Source organism: Panthera onca, chromosome B3, assembly GCF_046562875.1.
Source record: "Panthera onca isolate mPanOnc1 chromosome B3, mPanOnc1 haplotype 2, whole genome shotgun sequence".
Taxonomy (NCBI): domain Eukaryota; kingdom Metazoa; phylum Chordata; class Mammalia; order Carnivora; family Felidae; genus Panthera; species Panthera onca.
Genome location: NC_138344.1, coordinates 69,050,209 through 69,068,557, shown reverse-complemented (window position 1 = coordinate 69,068,557; position 18,349 = coordinate 69,050,209). Strand labels below are relative to the sequence as shown.

The window sequence follows — 18,349 nt, the reverse complement described above, 5'->3', positions numbered from 1 at the left end:
ACAGTATTTGTATTTCTGTGTCTAGCTTATCTGACTTAGCATTAATGCCATCAGGGTCCATCTATGTTGTCGTGAGTGCTATGGTTTCCTTTTTTTTTTTTTTTATGGCTGATTAATATGCCATTATATATACATACCACATTTTCTTTATCCTTTCGTCTATTGATGGACACTCTGGTTTTTTCCATATCTTGACTATTATGAATAATGCTTCAATGAACATGGAATGCAGACATCTCTTTGAGATAGTGATCTCATACCCCTAAGTAGGATTGGTGGATCATGGGGTAGCTCTTCATCTAATTTTTTGAGGAATTTTCGTATGGTTTTCCCAATGGCTGTACAAAGCTGGGCACGTTTTAAGTTCATTCTTTTCTCCCTCTCCTACACAAAGGTTTAGAGACGTGAGGGAACTCCTGCCTCACTTAGGAAGTTGCACTTAATGAGGAATGAAATGCTAAAGAGTTTGAATTTGTTGACAGAAAGAGCCATTAGAGGATTTTAATCAAGGGAATGACCCTGACAGCACTGTAGAAGACAGACTAGACACTGATGAGACTGGACATAGCCATGACTATAGACAGATATAGATATAGACATATATGTGTATATATATATGTAGAAGTCATTGCTTCATAATCAGAAGCATGTAGTTTCCTGGGAAGTTTTCTAAATACATAGCCTACTTACCAATCCCCAGGGAATGTATCAGATTCATGGAGGAAAGGGTAAACCTAAAAAGAGTCTCCAAAGTGATTCTGAGATGCCCATCACCTGCTTTCCTCCCCCCTTTCCTGAACATTTGATTAAATGTTCAGGGTTTCTAAACCAAGGTCTTAGGGCTCTTAAGTGATGGCCACAAGTTTGCAAAAACAATCTAGTAGTTCACGTGTTTGGCCAAGAAATGTGTACTATACTCTATGACCCACAGTTGTCCACTAGCATACTACCTGTTGTTGGCTCCCCTCCCCAATCCGTATCGAGGCCCCTCCTGTTCTGCATCAGGATAAACCCAATACCTGTTTGCCGTTGTGAGTTACAGATGACAGAATAGTCCTCAGCGTCTTGAAGCCCATTGCAATGTCTAGCAGATGGGCAGCAAAGAAGAAGTTATTGTAGTGGCCCAGGATCGACATGGTTGTATACCAGGCAAGGTAGAGAAAGGACTGTGGAAACAGAGGCAATTTAGTAACTTTTCAGGCATTCCGGCCTCATGATGGGCCCATTAACCCCCCCCCCCCTTTTTTTTTTTCTCATCTTTGGGAACAGAGCGAGTGAAAGCCTGTCTGCCTTACACTACTGTTCCCCAGGTATGGTGAAGGCCCTCCATCTTTCATAAGCAATCACTGAATCTTTCTTGGCACCCCCTAGCGTGTCACCCGATGGCATCTAATGACATCCCTGGCCCTGTGGCACAGAATCTCGTTTTTCCAGATGCCATACTCACGTTATCAGTAAAAACAACTCCCAGCTTCCAGATATGGTACTTCATGTCGATGGAACTCAGCCTAAAGGGGGACAAGTAATTTTAAAACTTATAAATGTCAGAATGCAGTTAAGTGTTTAATAAGGGGAAAAATTCAGTTTTTTTCCTCTCAGGTTTAATAATCTAAATACAGCTCTGAGTTTTGCAAGCTGTATGTGTTCCCCATGAGACCGAGAATGGTTGAATCATACATCCTGAAATTTTAATTAGTCTTTCTCTTTCAGCTCTTTGAGGCATAAAAGCTGATAGGCCTTTCCATTTTTTAAGGCAGCATTCTCCCAATATGTTAGAACCTAGAAGAAACTCCTAAGCCAGACCAGAGCCTGAGACCACACAGACATTCTGCAGTTCCTTCCTCTGGCATGCAGAAGAGGGCTGGAAAATCAAAGGATCCACTACGGCCAAACTTTGGATTTAAACTCCTAAGCTCTGTACCATGACACCAGAGAGGCCGCCTCTGCTTTGCTTTCTTCTACTGGGCTGAAATCAAGGGCATTTTTGTCCAAACCTAGGAGTTCAGCAATGCGTTCTGCTCCGTAGAGATCACCATACTTGTTAATCACCTAAAGAGAGAAGACAACAGGGTGGGTTTGGGCCACTCAACACCATCAGTGTTTTCTCTGGCCCTGAGGTCTTCAGAGCTTTGCTACACTCTGGGCTCTTTCAAGTGACTGATAAAGACATGATTCAAAATGCAACAGGAAAAAATAAAAAAAATAAAATAAGATTCCCTCCCCCCCACCCAGAGAAAACAGAAGTGACAGAGATAAGTGAAAAACGTTTTTTTCAAGCTGGTATCTTTTTGGAGCAGAGAAAGAAACTAGTATGCAGAAAGCAGTGATTGTATTAAGCTGTTTAGGGCAGCTGATTATCGCAATGGAGCCAAAACCTACATATGCTCATAAAAAACCCTTCTGTGACTTACTCTTTTTGAGATACCATCATAAAAACAACATCAAATTTATTCATGTTTGTAGATGAAGAACTTTAAAAAAATTTTTTTTAATGTTTCTTTATTTTTGACAGAGAGAGAGACAGAGTGCAAGCAGGGGAGGGACAGAGAAAGAGAATCTGAAGTAGGCTCTAGGCTCCGAGCTGTCACCACAGAGCCTGATGCCGGGCTCGAAATCGTCAACTGCGAGATCATGACCTGAGCTGAAGTCAGATGCTTAACTGACTGAGCCACCCAGGTGCCCCTGTAGAAGAAGAACTTAAAAAAACAAAACAACAACAAAAAAACCGCCTACATTTCTTTGGTGGTCATGGAACTCTCCCCATCCCTACCCCCCACTCCCAACTGACAAGGCCTACCTTTCTCTTTACAAACTTGTCCCAGTAGTTACTAGGAAAAGATCTGAAAAACAGAATAAAAAAGGGAGATTCTTAGCATCAAGGCAAGCACATCAAGAAGCTTTGCAATCTGTGTCTGGATCTAGGATCTCCTTGGGTTTTGTCCTGCTCATTCGAGAATTCAGACTGATTGAAAGTCAGAGTCCCCACAGGTCAGATTTATGGTTTTGCTTCTTTGTGTTGACTTCTGGAATACTGGAGAACCACTCTGCATTTTCTACTTCAAAAGTATGGTAAAGAGCCAGAAATTGTGGCATCAGACTAGACAGAAGCAGATCCATGCCTCCTGATCCCAGTATAACTGCAAACAAAAGCCTATAGGAAAACACATGCATTCAACCTTCCTTCACTGAGTGCCTAACTTCATGTTGGTACCTGGGGTAGCTGATAGGGATATAGTGGTGGAAAGTGTAGACAAGGTCCCTAACTTCATGAAGTTTCCAGTATGGGAATCATCTTTTGTTCATGTATGTGGGGTTTTTCTTAACCAGAGCGCTCATCCACTCTATTTTCCATTCCCATGTAACTCCTGTGGGGTCTGCTTTTCTCAGGGAATTAGACCCCTCTTGTCTTTTGGACGTGGTCCCCTCTACCATACCATCCCTAACCCCTCAGAGGCAATTTCTGCCCTGAGCCTAGGAACTCATACCAGCTCCACTGCAAATTGTCATTGTTCAAATTAAGGAAGGACAGTCACTTTTGGGTAGGTTGGCAAAAACCATTTAAGATACTTTTCTCCTTTCCATCCTGAAATCAATCTTTCCTGGGAGAGTTCATTGTGAGTCTAGATTGCAGCCAAGGAACCTCTGACCCTTGGTGCAGGCATTCTTACTTCTGTTTTCCTTAATCTGAGTCCTTCTTATTGCCTGTGGAACATAACAGTCTCTTATTTTATAAAGGCCACCCAAGCTGGTGATAAGGAAGTGAGGACATCCCTCTCTTCATGGGCCTCTCAGAAGAACAACTGTGAGCAAATGCCACTTTTCCCTCAACAAACAAGCTGACAATCTTTAAACATTTTTTTCTGTAGGGAGGGGGGAAAGGGGAAGCAAAAGCAATTTCTTTGTTTCAAACATCCAAATGCCACTTAAAAGCAAAAACAGATGCTGGGGTTACAAAGTAAACTGGTAATAGGTTTTATCTCTGGAGGCATGCAAGTGATTATTTTCATTTTCTTCTTTGTACATTTTTCTACTTAATTTTTTTCACATATTACATTTAGAGCCTAAAATAACCAAAGCAAATAAAAATCAATCCAGGCTTCCTCTGTCCACACCAATATCTCCTTTCTCTTAAATCCTTTATCCAAATGGATAACATACAACTTGGCCTTGGTCACATTTGGTCCTTAACATACAACTTGGCCCTGGTCATATGTGGTCCTAAGAGTAAAATTCCACAAGTGATGCCACAGAGATGCTGACTGAAGGTTCCAGGCAAGACCCTTTCACAGACATGATCTTACCTTGGTCTGGGTATTCTTGTCCCCTGACTAGGTATGTAAGCTCCTTGAAGGTAGGAAACATAGTTTTACTTGATAATATACGTATTTTTAAATAATATCCTTTACTTAAAATCTGAGGTAGATGGGGGCGCCTGGGTGGCTCAGTTGGTTAAGCATCTGACTTCAGCTCAGGTCATGATCTCGCGGTTTGGTTCGTGAGTTTGAGCCCCACGTCAGGCTCTGTGCTGACAGCTTGGAGGCTACTTCGGATTCTGTGTCTCCCTCTCTCTCTGTCCCTCCCCTTCTCATACTGTCTCTCTCTCTCAAATAAACATAAAAAATTTTTTTAAATGTCAGGTAGATGACAGGGCCTTCAGAAGGGAAATGCATAAATAAGTGCTACTTCTATATATGAATGGTCAAAAAATAATACAAGATGCTCAACCTCTTTAGAAATCAAAAAAATGCAGTGAGATGCTATTACACACCTACTGAATTAGCAAAATTATTTGAGTTTCTTAACAAGTGTAGCAAAAAGGCAGAGAAGCAGGAACTCTCATACAGTGCTGGTTGGAATGTTAATCAAGACAAACACTTGCATACCTTACTATTCAGGAAATTCCTTTCCTGATTTCCATTCTAGAGAAACTCTTTTACTTGAGCATCGGGTATAAAAGTATTCATTGTCCCACTGTTTATAAGAGCTAGAGACTAGAAACAGTTGAAGTATCCACTGTCAGGAAAATGTATAAATACACGATACACACATGACAGGTACTTATATAATGGAAAATGCTACAGCTTTGAAAATGCCCAAACTATGGCTACACACATCAACCTGGGCAAGCTCCAGATGCACTCCTGAATGAAAGATTTCAATGACAGTATAATGCATGTAGCATAATTCCCTTTACATAAAGTTCAAAATCAGTTGACATGAAACAATGGTTCCAGGGGCACATACCTAAGAGGTAAACTATATACTAAAGCACAAGAATGAATATCACTGAAGCCAGGAGAGTAGTTAAGTGGGGGTTGGGGAGAATACGATCAGAGAGAACATCCCGGACTTTGAAGCTATCAGCAGTGCTCCATTTTTTAAAGTTTGTAGTTCATTAACAATATAAAAATAAAATAAGATCGCTCTCTGACATATAGTTAACTGTAAAAAGTAGGTTACGTGTATTGTGGTGCCATTACTGTGGAAACAAAGATTCATCCATCTAAAATTTTTAAAAATGCTATCTACACATTTCTCTACTCATGGGCACTGAAGCCACTTCAAATGAAAAAAGAAATCAACAAATATCCTTGTTGGAACGTTTTAGTGTAATTGTCTTATTATCTCCTTAGATCCATTCATAGAAGCTGAACTGCCTTTTTACTGAGACTTTTAGGCCAAATCACCTGTGTCACATATACAAGCATTACTGATAACTGCAGAAAGCTGACCAAAGAATCATATTATTTAAGAGTATACAAAATTTCTGTGATGTGATGACAAAGGGTCAGAAATTAGGCCTCGTGTTTTCCTTTTTTTTCTTTATTCGAGCTGACTGGCACAGACATGGAGCAGGGGACAGGCTTTTGATTTGCATGCTCACTTCTTTTCTTCCCCTTTCTAGAGACTATTTTAAAAAGCTCAGCTGGGCCTTTACAGAGCTGCCTCCCTCAGTGTGCCTGACCCTCTTTGGATAAGGAGCAATTTTCTTCTCCCAGGGTCAGAGTTGCTGTTTGCAGACATGCATATTTTAATTGGCACAGCTAAGGGTTTCAACAGTCCCCTCTGTTTACATATCTCTTTTCCTTCAACACATTAATTTATCTTCAAACTCTCATTTTCCCAGTTGGGAACACACTGGCATTACCTTCGCTAATGATGGCAGCCATTTTCTGAACAGGTAGGGAGAGGGAATGACCAACAGCTTGATGCCTACCACGTGCCAGGTGTATTGTACCAAGCATGTGACATACACTCATTGATCCTCCCAGACTGCAGGAGGTCGTAGGTATTCTCATGGCTCCGTTAATGAAGAGGAAATCAGGGTCTAAAAGGCTTCATTACCTTGCCCCTTTCACAGGCAACTAAGTTACAGAGCTGACCTGGTAACCCGCCTCTGCCTGTAGAATCAATGGTCTTTCCCATCACAGTACTAATCACATACATGCCCATCAAGACAGGCTTAATGACACAGGTAGTAGCACCCCCAGCCAGATGGCTCTTTTTTTAATTATTTGAGAGAGAGAGAGAGAGAGAGAGAGAGAGAGAGAGATGCACAAGGAGAGAGACAATCCTAGGCAGGTTCTATGCTCAGTGTGGCTAACAGCCTAACAGAGGGCTCCATCCCGTGACCCTGGGATCATGCCCTGAGCTGAAATCTAGAGTCAGACACTTAACCAAATGAGTCACCCAGGTGCCCCCTGATGGCCCTATTCTAACTGCCCAAGGAACTGCCTATCCATTGACATTGGAAGGAGCTCTAATACTATCCAGGCTACTTTTTTGAGACAACTTCAGAGTTGGTGCCGGGGCAGGACTGCTGTGCAGCATAGGTGCTCTGGAAACGGATCAGATGATCTCAGAACCTCTGGGTCAGGGAAGCATTCTGTATGACTCGAACATGAAAACTACTTAACACTGCACTGGACCATCTGTTCTTAGTTAAATATGCTCATCACTCCCCGACAGCCTCCAGTCCCCCACTGAATGCATAGGGATACAACACCAGCGTTTGACGGGCAATGGGCTATTTACTAGGAAGGCGGTAGAGAAAACACGTCCTAGAAACCAAAAAAAAAAAAGGCTTCTATTAATCAGTCTCCAAGGCTGGTTAAGAACATGCCATTCTGTTTACAGGACAGACGCCTTTCCCTTTTTGGGATGGAGGTGAGGGGACACTTACGGTGTGTTGATTACCAAGCGGTCCCACTGCCCCTTGATGTCATCTTCAGATGGCTGTTCAGTGATATACAGGCCATCGAACTCCAGCTTCCTGGCAATTTCTTTTTCTCTTTTGAACACCACCAAAGGGACCTACGAGTGGGAAGACACTGCTTACTCAATGCAGGCTTTCTAATTCAAGCACCCTCTCCCAAGCATTTCTCGCAAATTAACCTTTCCCATTTGAGGGGGCAGTAATCTCTTATTTTTGAAGTTTATTCTTTTTAGTAATCTCTACACCCAACCTGGGGCTCAAACTCACAACTCTGAGATCAAGAGTCTCATGCTCTACCAACTGAGCCAGCCAGGCAGCCTGGGGGCAGTAATCTCTTTGTAGTAGGATTCTCAGGGTGCCTAGTTGTGGGTCCAAAGTCAAATCTCTTCTCACTCCTTTGGCTAATATGTTTCCTTCTCCGAAAATCTGGAGCCACCCTCATCTTGGGCCACCCTTTAAGGTTTGGGTTAAATAGCTTATAGTATTACAAACTGGACTCCTTGACCCATCCTGGGGAGAAGGCCATATTTAGACCAGTCCCTGGGCCAAATAAGTTAGGTACCCTAGGACTCCTAGGCTGGAGTTGAAACATGACTTAGAAAGAAAATGAACTATTCTAGGATGGATTGCTCAGCCACAGAATACCATGGAATGTTCCAGCCCCCTTCAATGGCTAGGGTCATACTGATCTCATGGCACTGACGTTTGGTTAATGAAACATGGAGGTTTGCTAGCAGGGATGAGAGGATTCACTGGGCTGTTATTGAAGTTTTCTTCCTCAGAGGAACACAGTTACTGGTTTCCTATTATCACTCCCCATTCTCTTATATTTGGAACTTTGATTTTAGCCTAGAGATGGTGGCATGGCTATGGTGGCCTACCACAAAAAAAAAGTAGAGAAGGAGGGGAAACTTGCTTCAACCATCAACAGACATACAATAATTCAAATAAGGGACAGAGTTAGTGAGGTCAGAGGGTGCTACTGAAATCCTGGGAAATGAGAATTCAGAAGAGCCAGGGCTCCTGTAGCCAGGAAAGCTTAATGCAGACAGAGCCAAGGCTTCTCATTCAGCTGGAAAGCCACTGGTTACTTGGCAACATCCCTCAGGCTTTGGTCTCCAAACAGGTTCTTCCAATAACTCTTTCTCAAAGCTCACGCTATCTATAAATACCCATGCTATTCCTTTATTTCCAAGGGAAAAAAAAAGACAAAATTTAGACAGTGATTTGTAAAGAGTTGCTTCTTGCCCTTTTTATCTTTAACGTGACAAAACAACACCACGGAAAGAAAAGACTAATGACAGGAAGGTGGCAAAGGCTAATAATAGTCATTGCACCCTGTGAGGAACTGATGATCGCTTGCTAGTTAATGGATGATGTGGGAGGGAAAGCAAAGATAAAGCTACTCTGACTAATACCTGCTATATTGTGAAATGACTCTGAATAGTCATCATCATCATCATCATCATCATAATCATAATACTACCAAGTTTTAGAGCAGTACTCATCTCTGGAATTCAAAGCATTCCCCCCTTCAGTCTTCTAAGGATTTGTATATCCTTGTAAGTAGGACTTCCACATCTTTATTCCCTAGATAGTGTTTACCTTGTGTTTTCTCTAGGTCACTGGTATATCTGCACTGAATCCAACAAGCTGAGCCCTAGGATGGTAAACTAAGGTAAACCACTAACACTCTAGTGGTTACTATGTTTGTGTTCTGGGTCCCTCTATACATTTTAATTCATTTAATACTCCCAGCTACTTTTAGGGGTTGTGCTATTATTATTAACACTCATATGTACAGAGGAGGAGATAGGAATGGTGAGGTTAAGTGACAGAACTGTAAGTCCCACCCAGGCAGCCTCCAGAATGTGTGCTCTCATCATTACAAAAGAGTCCTTAGCGTGGATTAGAGCAAGTGGTCTCCCCACCGGGGTAGCTAGACTTCCCACATGATACTACAGTTCCTGGGGACGAAGAGAGGGCCACAGAGATAGGAATATATGTTTGGGACTCTTTCCAGGAGAAGATGGCTTAGTGTATGGCCAAGGAGACTTCCTACTTACGAAACAAAATGTAATGAGAAAAAAGATGTGGTATAGTAGCAACAGAACCAGACTTAGAAAGCCAAAAATACTATGATTCACATGAATATATAAAGATTCATATAACTATAGTAGTGTCTGAAGACGGCTCCCGTGAACTATGTCTCCTCGTATTCACGCCCTTGTGTGGCTCCCCCTCATCTCCTGTGCAACAATGAATCTGGGCTGACCCTGTGACTTTCTGTAACCACCAGAAGGCAGTAAAGTGACACTGTGACAGTTCTAGGCCTGAGCTTTAAAAAGGCTAGCAGCTTCCGTTACTGTGCTCTTTTTGGAAAACCCCAAGCCATCATATGCAAGAAGTCCAGCTACCTTGCCGGAAAGAGCATACAGAGAGGCCAAACGGAAGGGGGAATGCTCTGAGTCTATACGGAGAGAGAAGTCCAGCTGCCCCAGCTGAGCCCAGCCTTCCAGCTGTTCCCTTGACAACACTCCAGGTGTGAGAGTGTGCCATCATGGACAGTCCAGCCCAGCTGAGCTGACAGATGGTTGCTGGCACAGCTGCCTTCACACAGAGCAGAGGGATTGCTCAAATGTGCCCAGCCAAGTCACAGAATCTTAAAAAGTGATTGTTATTTTAAATGACTAAGGTCTCGGGAAGATTTGTTACACAGCACTAGATAGCTGAGACAGTAATCCATCAGTAAGTTTACTTCTGACATCTGAAGTAGTTAAAAACCAATAAATTTTGAAAGGTGAAAAGCATTTTTATAAAATTCCAACATAAGTTCCAAGATCAGAAGCAGCTCTCATTACTAGCTGCATGTGTGACTTAGCATGATGACTCTAATCCTATGAAATTCAACAGGAAGTATCTGAAAAGGGACTCCCGGAGTAAGGCTTCTTACAGTAGGGTGTGAATACAGATCACCCAGGAGGGCATGTTGAGTCGTAGCTTCTGAGGTAAAAGGCCAGGGGTGGGGCAAGATTCTGCAGTTCTAACCAGCTCCCCGGTGATGGCACTGCCACCACTCTCTGAACCTCAGGCTACAAGCCAAGTCCTGGAGAATAAAGGGCTCGCTGGGTTCAAAATGATGCATCTTCCCCAAGGAGTCAGATTAGATTCAGAGTAGCCAGCAACTCACCTTCAGGCAGTAATAGCCCACCACACAGACCAAAGAGATGATGGTGTGGATAATGGCCAAGGCCCGCAGTGCTGGCGCCATATACCCAGTGCTCTCCTGTAGGACGAAGAACACCATCGCTTCTTCCTCTTCCTCATCATTAAAGGAATTCCACAGGTTTGCAATGTCCTCTGTCTCTTCTTCCAAAGGCTCTTCAGTGACCTGGCCCAAGACACACACTTTCTTACAAACATCAGAAAGTACCTCTGCCAGTGGGCTCTCCCCCCATTTTTTCAGACTGCTAGCATATGCTATACACATGGTAGTAATGCAGCATTATTTGCTGAGGGAATGAGGTTTTAGGTAACTTATTCCTAGGAATCTCCAATGTCTATCATAACTACAAAGAAAATTTCCGAGAGAGAAATACTATCTCTTGAAAAACAAAAAAAATTACAAGAGCTGGGGTGCCTGGGTGGCTCAGTCGGTTAAATGCCCGACTCTTGATCTCAGTTCAGGTCTTGGTCTCAGGGTGGTGAGTTCAAGCCCCGCATTGGGCTGCGTGCCCAGCGCGGAACCTACTTTAAAAAGGAAGAGGAGAGCTTTACTACATGTGCTATGATCCCTATACCACAGGAGGTAATTTCTGAAATGCCGTGGCCTGGGAGGAGGCGAAGACACGAACGTGCACGTGCACAACTGCATGCGCATGTGCTTGCACATAGTCGACATTTTTTCATTCTTTTTTTAGATGCCTTTGACATGCATGCCTTCAACTGCCATTCTTACACAGATGGCTTCCAAATGTACACCTGTGAGGCTTTCCACCTGCATTTCCATTGCCTGCTGGCTACCTTCACCTGGATGACTGTCTGCGGTCACTTCAACCTCAGTATGTTTAAAGCCAAGCTTTGCTACATGCCCCTCTACAGACTTCCATTTTTCCTCCACAGGCAAAGTGCCGGACCATAGGCAAAGGAAAGCCATTATTAGTTCAATCTAGTGGCAGGTTGATGTAGATTAAAGCAAGATTTATACAAATCAGATTGATGGTTTTAGATAAGGAGGGACAGAGGCAAAAGTTAGAATAGCCAGTTAAAGGCTATGTCAGGAATTCAGGACCTAGCATTCATTTATTCATTCCACTAACATTTATTATGTGCCTATGGTCTACAAGACCCACTTAGCAATGTTCAAAATCTTTATTTATCTTGATTAGTCTCTTTTCCCATATCCCCAAACCAACTACTGTTAATTCTTCCTTCATAATAGTTCTAACATATGGACCAATTATAACGGCTTTCTGTTACCTTATCCTTTAAGGAAAAAGACTTGTATTTACTATTCATTTTGAAATGCATTATAGTGCCTAATACAGGGTCTAGAATATAGTAGGTACCCAACAAATATTTGGAGAATTTATTAAGTAATGACTAGAACAAGCCTAAACTATGGAAATGACGCCCTAACTGGCCTTCCTTGCAAGCAGTGTCTTCAATCTTCCAAATGTTAAAGAGTATATCCTTTTTGGAAGCCAGGGACTTAGAGATTTCCTTAGATATTAGAATTTCTGCTCTAATTAAGGGCATAAGTTCTATTCTGATTTTTAAAAAGTATACAGTATAGTGAGCAAATAACCCCTAAATGCAGTATCACCTTGTAAAAGAGCAGGATGAAGTTGATAGCGAAGGCTACAAACAGAGCGAGGAACCTCAGGTTGTAGAAATTCCTGGCCAGGTAATGCTGAAAAGGAAAGGACAGGCAGAAGTAGAAGAGTTCTGGAAGGGAAAGAGACCTTCCTTCCCTCCAACAGGAGACCTTTTCTGGTTAGAAATTTACACGGGACTGGCCCTACTCCTTGATAACCACTGTACTAAGACAGTGCTGGACTTCTTATGACTTATTTGGGGAGAAACAGGAGCCATTGATTTAGAAAAGTGGCTCAGAATAATGCTAAAAGGAACTCTGCCCTGGTTTACCCCTCAGGGAATCAAAAGCCTAAACAGGTCACTAGCAGAGAACCGAAATGCTGCTGTTAGGGTGCGTGAGTGCATGCGCGCTCTATGCAGACAGTAAGTCTGTTTACAAATGATGAGTTTTCTACGCCCAGAGAAGAGCCCTGCAGCTCCCACCCTGGATGTAGCCAGTCTGTGGCCTAAAGTCTTTGTCCCCTTGCAAGTCACTGCCTCTCCCTCTGCCTCTCCCCCTCAAGGTAGCATTCCCATTGCCATCTTCCCTAGAAAAATCAGCATTTGGGGGCACCTGGGTGGCTCAGTCAGTTGAGCTTCTGACTTCAGCTCAGGTCATGATCTCACGGTCTGTGAGTTCAAGCCCTGCGTTGGGCTCTGTGCTGACAGTTTGGAGCCTGGAGCCTGCTTCAGATTCTGTGTCTCCCTCTCTCTCTGACCCTCCCCCATTCATGCTCTGTCTCTGCCTTAAAAACAAATAAAAATTTTAAAAAATTAAAACAAAAAAAAAAGAAAAATCAGCACTTGAGGACTGGAATGATAGCAGTTTGGGAAAAGCTCTCAGTCTCTCTGTGTAGGAGGCTCTCACCAATGGTGTTGGGGAAGGTGTTATCCTGACCATCAGCAGCTGCACCTCAGTGGGCAATTTGTCAGAGAAAGGACATTACAAGCTATGCTGAGGGCTGAATGCAGGTGGAATAACAAAGCTTCCAAGGAGTAACAGGAGAACCTAACATAAGAATATTCTTTCTGCATCCCAAATGGTCTGGCCGCTTCTGAGCTCTGGACTATGACAGGCTAAGTGAGCACATAACACACGAGAGCTCACTGGCAGAGAGCACAGGGCATCCAGTGCTGGGTAGAGGGGCTGGAGCACTTGGCTTTCCCCAGGCTAGCCTCTTTTCCTTTTCCTCCAACACAAAAGGAAACAACAGATGAATGAGAGAAGAAAAGGAATGAGAAAGACAAGGAAGCATAACTAAGTAAACAGTGAAACAGAATCAGTGACCACTTGTCTGAGGTCTGCACCGGGAGCGTGGCCAGGCTAGAGTGCTTACCAGTAACTTGGTCTGATAGATTTCCAGCCCTTTGAAGAAATTAGCCATGAAGGCTTCAGGCTTCTCAACTTTCTGGCCCCGTCGCCGCTTCTTCTTCTTTGTCACTTCTGCCCACAGGGCGTCAGCTTGCTCTTCCTCCTTGGCCGTACCCTCCTTCTCCCCATCTTCCATGCTGTACGAACAAGAAGCCCACTCAGCACAGAAGGGCAGCAGGGGGCCTGGCCCAGATAGGGAGACTACATTAAAAAGAAATCTTGTAATTACTCCTTGAGGGTGGCAACCTCAGGTCTGTATCATTCCACAGTGCCTGGATGTCAACTTTGCATTTAATGAGCTGTGCCCACTTGGATGAGTCATAATCATGGGCATGTGTCAGTTGTAAATATGTTTGTAGTCTTCTTAAATTCAGCTAAACATTTTTTTTTAACCTTCAGAAAAGTTGTCTTTAAAAATTTTTTAAATGTTTATTTTTTAGAGAGAGACAGACAGAGCATGCGTAGAGGAGGAGCAGACAGAAAGAGAGAGACACAGAATCCGAAGCAGGCTCCAGGCTCTGAACTGTCAGCACAGAGCCTGATGCAGGGCTTGAACTCACGAACCATAATATTATGACCTGAGCTGATGTCGGACACTTAACCGACTGAGCCACCCAGGTGCCCCGAGTCCTTTACTTTCTTAGACTGCTGGAATTAGTAATAGTACCTTTCTTCTAAGCTTGTGGTAGGAATTAAGTGAGATGCTGTATAAGAGATCTTAGCACAGACCATGGCATGTAATACGTATTCAGTATCTTAGCACCACCATCAGCATTATACAAAGTTGCTAAGTGTGGGTATTCAATAATTTGTTTGGCGCGATGGTGAAATTCTGGTCTATTAGTGCAATCACAAAGTTAACAAGACCAACAGAATGTGTTTCTTGTATAGCTGGGGTAAAAAGAAGTATGTCCAGGACTTGTACAGTATGTGTTTCCTGCATTAAGGGAAATTAAGTTTTCTACCTACCATTGCAACAGAACAGTAGGTGCTATCAAGAGCTATGTGCTGTAGCACCTCAAGTAGACGAAGCTACCAAGAACTTACTCTGTCTTCTCAGGCTCCACTTTTCCTTCTGCTTCATGTGATGCTTTCATTTCTGCTGCCTAGACAAAAATAACAATCAGGTAAGTTTTCCTCAAATTAAAGAGATCATGGTAATGAGCCATAAATGGCATTGGCCATTTTCATCTCCTTGGTCACAAGTCCTCATGGCTTTCTCTCTTCAGAATGTCTCTGCTCTTCTCAGGATCACAGGACATAAGTGTCCTGCTCCGTATCAAGCTACTCTGGAGAAATGCCAACACAAAGACTTCAAACTTAACAACTCAGTCGTCCTTATTATTCAACTCAGAGAGAAAACCTGTGTTAGGACCCCATGGCCCTGGTCCTACTGCCCCACATGGTCAGGGTGAGATGGGACACAGATCACACCGGGTCCAATCCAGAACCTGCTTCCCCCAGGTTCCTGCCTTGTTTTCAATCCTTTTAACCACCACAATCCCTCTGAATGGTGACCATTGCACTTAGAATAAAATTTAAGCTCCTCACTGAGGCCTGCAAGGCCTATGTGATCATGGCCTTTCTCTCCATCCTTGTCTTGTACCACTTGACTTGTTGTTTACTACACCCAAGCACCCGGACCTCATTTTCTTTCTTGGTACATTCCAAATCCTTCCCTGCACCAAGGCCTTTACACAAGCCATATCCTCTGCCTGAAGTATGACTACCCTCGTCTTTCCTGTGCCTGTCACCCTTCAGGACTTGGTTCAGATGATGTATTTTCAGAAGTCCCTTGGCCATCCTATTCATACTAGGGCCCACATTCACTTTGTAACACATGACTTTGTTCCTATCTTTCAGCATGTGTCACAAGCAATAATTATTTTATTGATTTGTTGTCTTCTTCCACTAGAAGTTAAGCTGTTTTAAAGCAAAAATTTTGGGGCGCCTGGGTGGCTCAGTCGGTTAAGTGTCCGACTTCAGCTCAGGTCATGATCTCGCAGTCCGTGAGTTCAAGCCCCGCATCGGGCTCTGTGCTGACAGCTCAGAGCCTGGAGCCTGTTTCGGATTCTGTGTCTCCCTCTCTCTCTGACCCTCCCCCGTTCATGCTCTGACTCTCTCTGTCTCAAAAATAAACAAATGTTAACAAAATTTAAAAAAATGTTTTAAAGCAAAAATTTTGTCTCTCTTGTTAACCAATGGATACCCATATACTAAGAATACAGCCTGGCATGTAGTAAGCCAAGAATGAATCTCTATTATGTATCAAACTCTGTCTGGGGCCTGGGGCTACATCAGGGACCACAACACAGTAAATAATTTTGCACCAAGGCCTATGGCTCTGATGCTTCCATCCCTGACTCTCCAAAATTAGGTGCCAGTTTTCCCCTATACATTTTCTTTACCTGGCACTCCTCCTTCCTAACATTTTTCACGCTTGTACTGACTTCCACAATGTCCTTTTTCCCCCACTAAATTATAGGGATGATGCACTTCTCATTCACCATTGTATCCTCAGAGTCCAAAACAGTGAGAAGCACATACTAACTATTTAATAAATACTAACGAAATGAATGAATAAATGTTGTCTTTGGGCTCTGATGTCTTTGTACTTCTCTCCACATTGTTTTTAGGGCCAGAATGGTGCTGTGAGTTGGATGCTGCAGTGGAGGGGAACACCCAGAGCCTTCCATGACCAAGGGGACTCTGAATTACTGTTATTCCCTTAATCTAGTCAAATGATCAAAGTACAAATTGGATAGTGGGTGCATCTCAAAAATAAAAATGATGCTAAATCATATGATATCATCTGGACCTTTTGGGACACGGCAGAAGTATTGTCTCAAAAGAAAGGTCTCTCCTTATGCTTTGTAGGTTTCTCCCAGTATCTGAATGTTTGCATTATACTTCACTTTTATGAAAGACCTCCATCAGTACCTGTTGATGCTAAGTGAAAGAAATCCAGAAAGGATTTTTGCTTTTATGAAATGATAAACTTTTCTTTGCTTTATGCCATTTCCGCTTACAAAAGGTTTTTACAGGAACGCTCTGATTTGGATAGTGAAGGAAACCTACACCTAGTTTTCTATGCTTTCGGCTCACTGAAGAAACCTGTATGCCTAAGAACTAACCTTCTAACAAAGATGTGGAAGGCCATCAGGTGTGAACTCTACAATGTCAGCTGAAGACCACTCAGCAGCAAGACCCTGAGACAACCATCTGAGTCTTGCTTTCCCCAGAGCTGGAAACTGCAAGATCAGGATATGGGAGAGCTGGTATCTGCACGATGTTTTCCTGGGGAATTGGTATCAGACCTGATTGCAAGTCTATTTCTGGGCATAAATAAAGAGGACAGAACAACTTATGCTTACCTGTGCTCTCCTTTTCTTCTGTACAGTACTCTCTAGTGTAGGGGGTTCATCCTTGCCAATAATCTCAGAGAGATCACCCAAACCCACTTCAGGCCCATGCTTTAAGCCACCTTCTTTCTTTGAGCGGAATCCAAAGAGATCTGACATGATATCTGCATCTCCTTTCTCACCCTTGACGAAGTGGACTAGTTCCGGTGTAATACCTGGCTCAGTCACCTCTGCCCGCTCAGCCTCCATGGCATCGTCATGGATACCAAACTGGGTTGGGTCAGGCATGTCACCCAGGATCTTGGTCACTCTGATGTTCTTTGCCCCTTCCACTAGGCCCCCTCCAAACACTGTGCTCCAGAGGATCTGAAAGATTCCTCCCAATATGGTGAAGAACAACTGGAATAGCCCCACAAATAACATCCAGAAGAAAGAGAAGAACACCTTCACCAGCTCCTTCACGGTCATCTTCTTCACCTTCCTGTACTGCTTCCTGAAGTTCTTCAGGGTTGCCTTCTTCAGGAAGTTGGCAACGTTTTTCTTCACTGAGGCACAGGCCATGGCAAATGCAGAGGCAGACTCAAAAGACTTGTCATCCTCCTCTTCCCCCTCAATTTCTAACGTGTAAGAAGAATCTTCATCTTCCTCCTCCTCTTCTGGCCTTTCGGCTGAGTCAGATTCAGAGATCTGAGACGCTAACTGCATTTCAAAGATGGTATCCTCACAGAAGTTCACAAACAGTTCCATCTTTTCTTGCTCTCCACCTTCATTGACCACATCAAAGATGAACTGCCGCTTAGATTCCTTCACCTGGGGCTTCTCCCACTGGGTTCGACTGGATTCACTGATCTCAAAATAAACGCGCTCAATTTTCTTGGCCCCGCCCATGATCTCAATACGTCCTAGGTAGGGTTCGAAGTAATTTAGTACACTTTCTGCTGGGTCCAATAGGCACTTAAGGCGAGAATCATTTGGCATGTGTTCGGAGAGATTTGTCAATAACACTGCCACATTAAACCCTATGTCCTTGGCCGGCTCATGAAACCGGTCTACAAAATCAATGTAATTAAACATATCATTCTCATCAGCTTCTGCACATGAAAGGAGAAAGTCGATCTCTGACTGTGTGTACTGTTTTTGCCCTTCCATGGCCTTCTGGAATTCTTTTTTGGAGATAATCCCTTTACCATCTGGGTCATATTCTTTGAAGGTGTCTGAGCTGGTTAGGTCTTTAAGTTTCAAGAACATGTCAAAGAATTTCAAGATCATTTCTACATTGGTAGATGACTCTACCAGCGTGTCAACCATCTGCTTGCCAATAGTTCCATTTACCACATTCCCTGTGAGGCAGGTTCAAAAAGACATACAAATATATAAATAAACCCAAGTCATCATGTAACTGGTCAGGTAGCTACCTCTAGAAGAGTTGTATGTCCAATGAGTCGGCTCTTTTCTGACCGTGATGGTTTAGAAATGGGTAGGACGGAGCAGCAAGCCATAAAGACTACACCACTAGGAGCCAAGGGGGAAGAAACAAAGGGA

At 43.3% G+C, this 18,349-nt stretch overlaps 1 protein-coding gene across 1 annotated transcript in view; it reads right to left on the bottom strand.

The window, feature by feature from the left end:
* Positions 1–18,349, bottom strand: part of RYR3 (ryanodine receptor 3) — a 524,410-nt gene that overhangs the window by 9,560 nt on the left and 496,501 nt on the right. Inside the window, exons 87-96 of the mRNA XM_081795893.1 lie at positions 16,820–18,147; positions 14,493–14,551; positions 13,411–13,582; positions 12,042–12,128; positions 10,407–10,607; positions 7,184–7,314; positions 2,798–2,840; positions 1,922–2,049; positions 1,448–1,508; positions 1,020–1,166 (exon numbers count right to left, since the gene is read on the bottom strand). Of these exons, the coding sequence (XP_081652019.1) occupies positions 1,020–1,166; positions 1,448–1,508; positions 1,922–2,049; positions 2,798–2,840; positions 7,184–7,314; positions 10,407–10,607; positions 12,042–12,128; positions 13,411–13,582; positions 14,493–14,551; positions 16,820–18,147 (2,357 nt within the window). The remainder of the gene's footprint in view (positions 1–1,019; positions 1,167–1,447; positions 1,509–1,921; positions 2,050–2,797; positions 2,841–7,183; positions 7,315–10,406; positions 10,608–12,041; positions 12,129–13,410; positions 13,583–14,492; positions 14,552–16,819; positions 18,148–18,349) is intronic.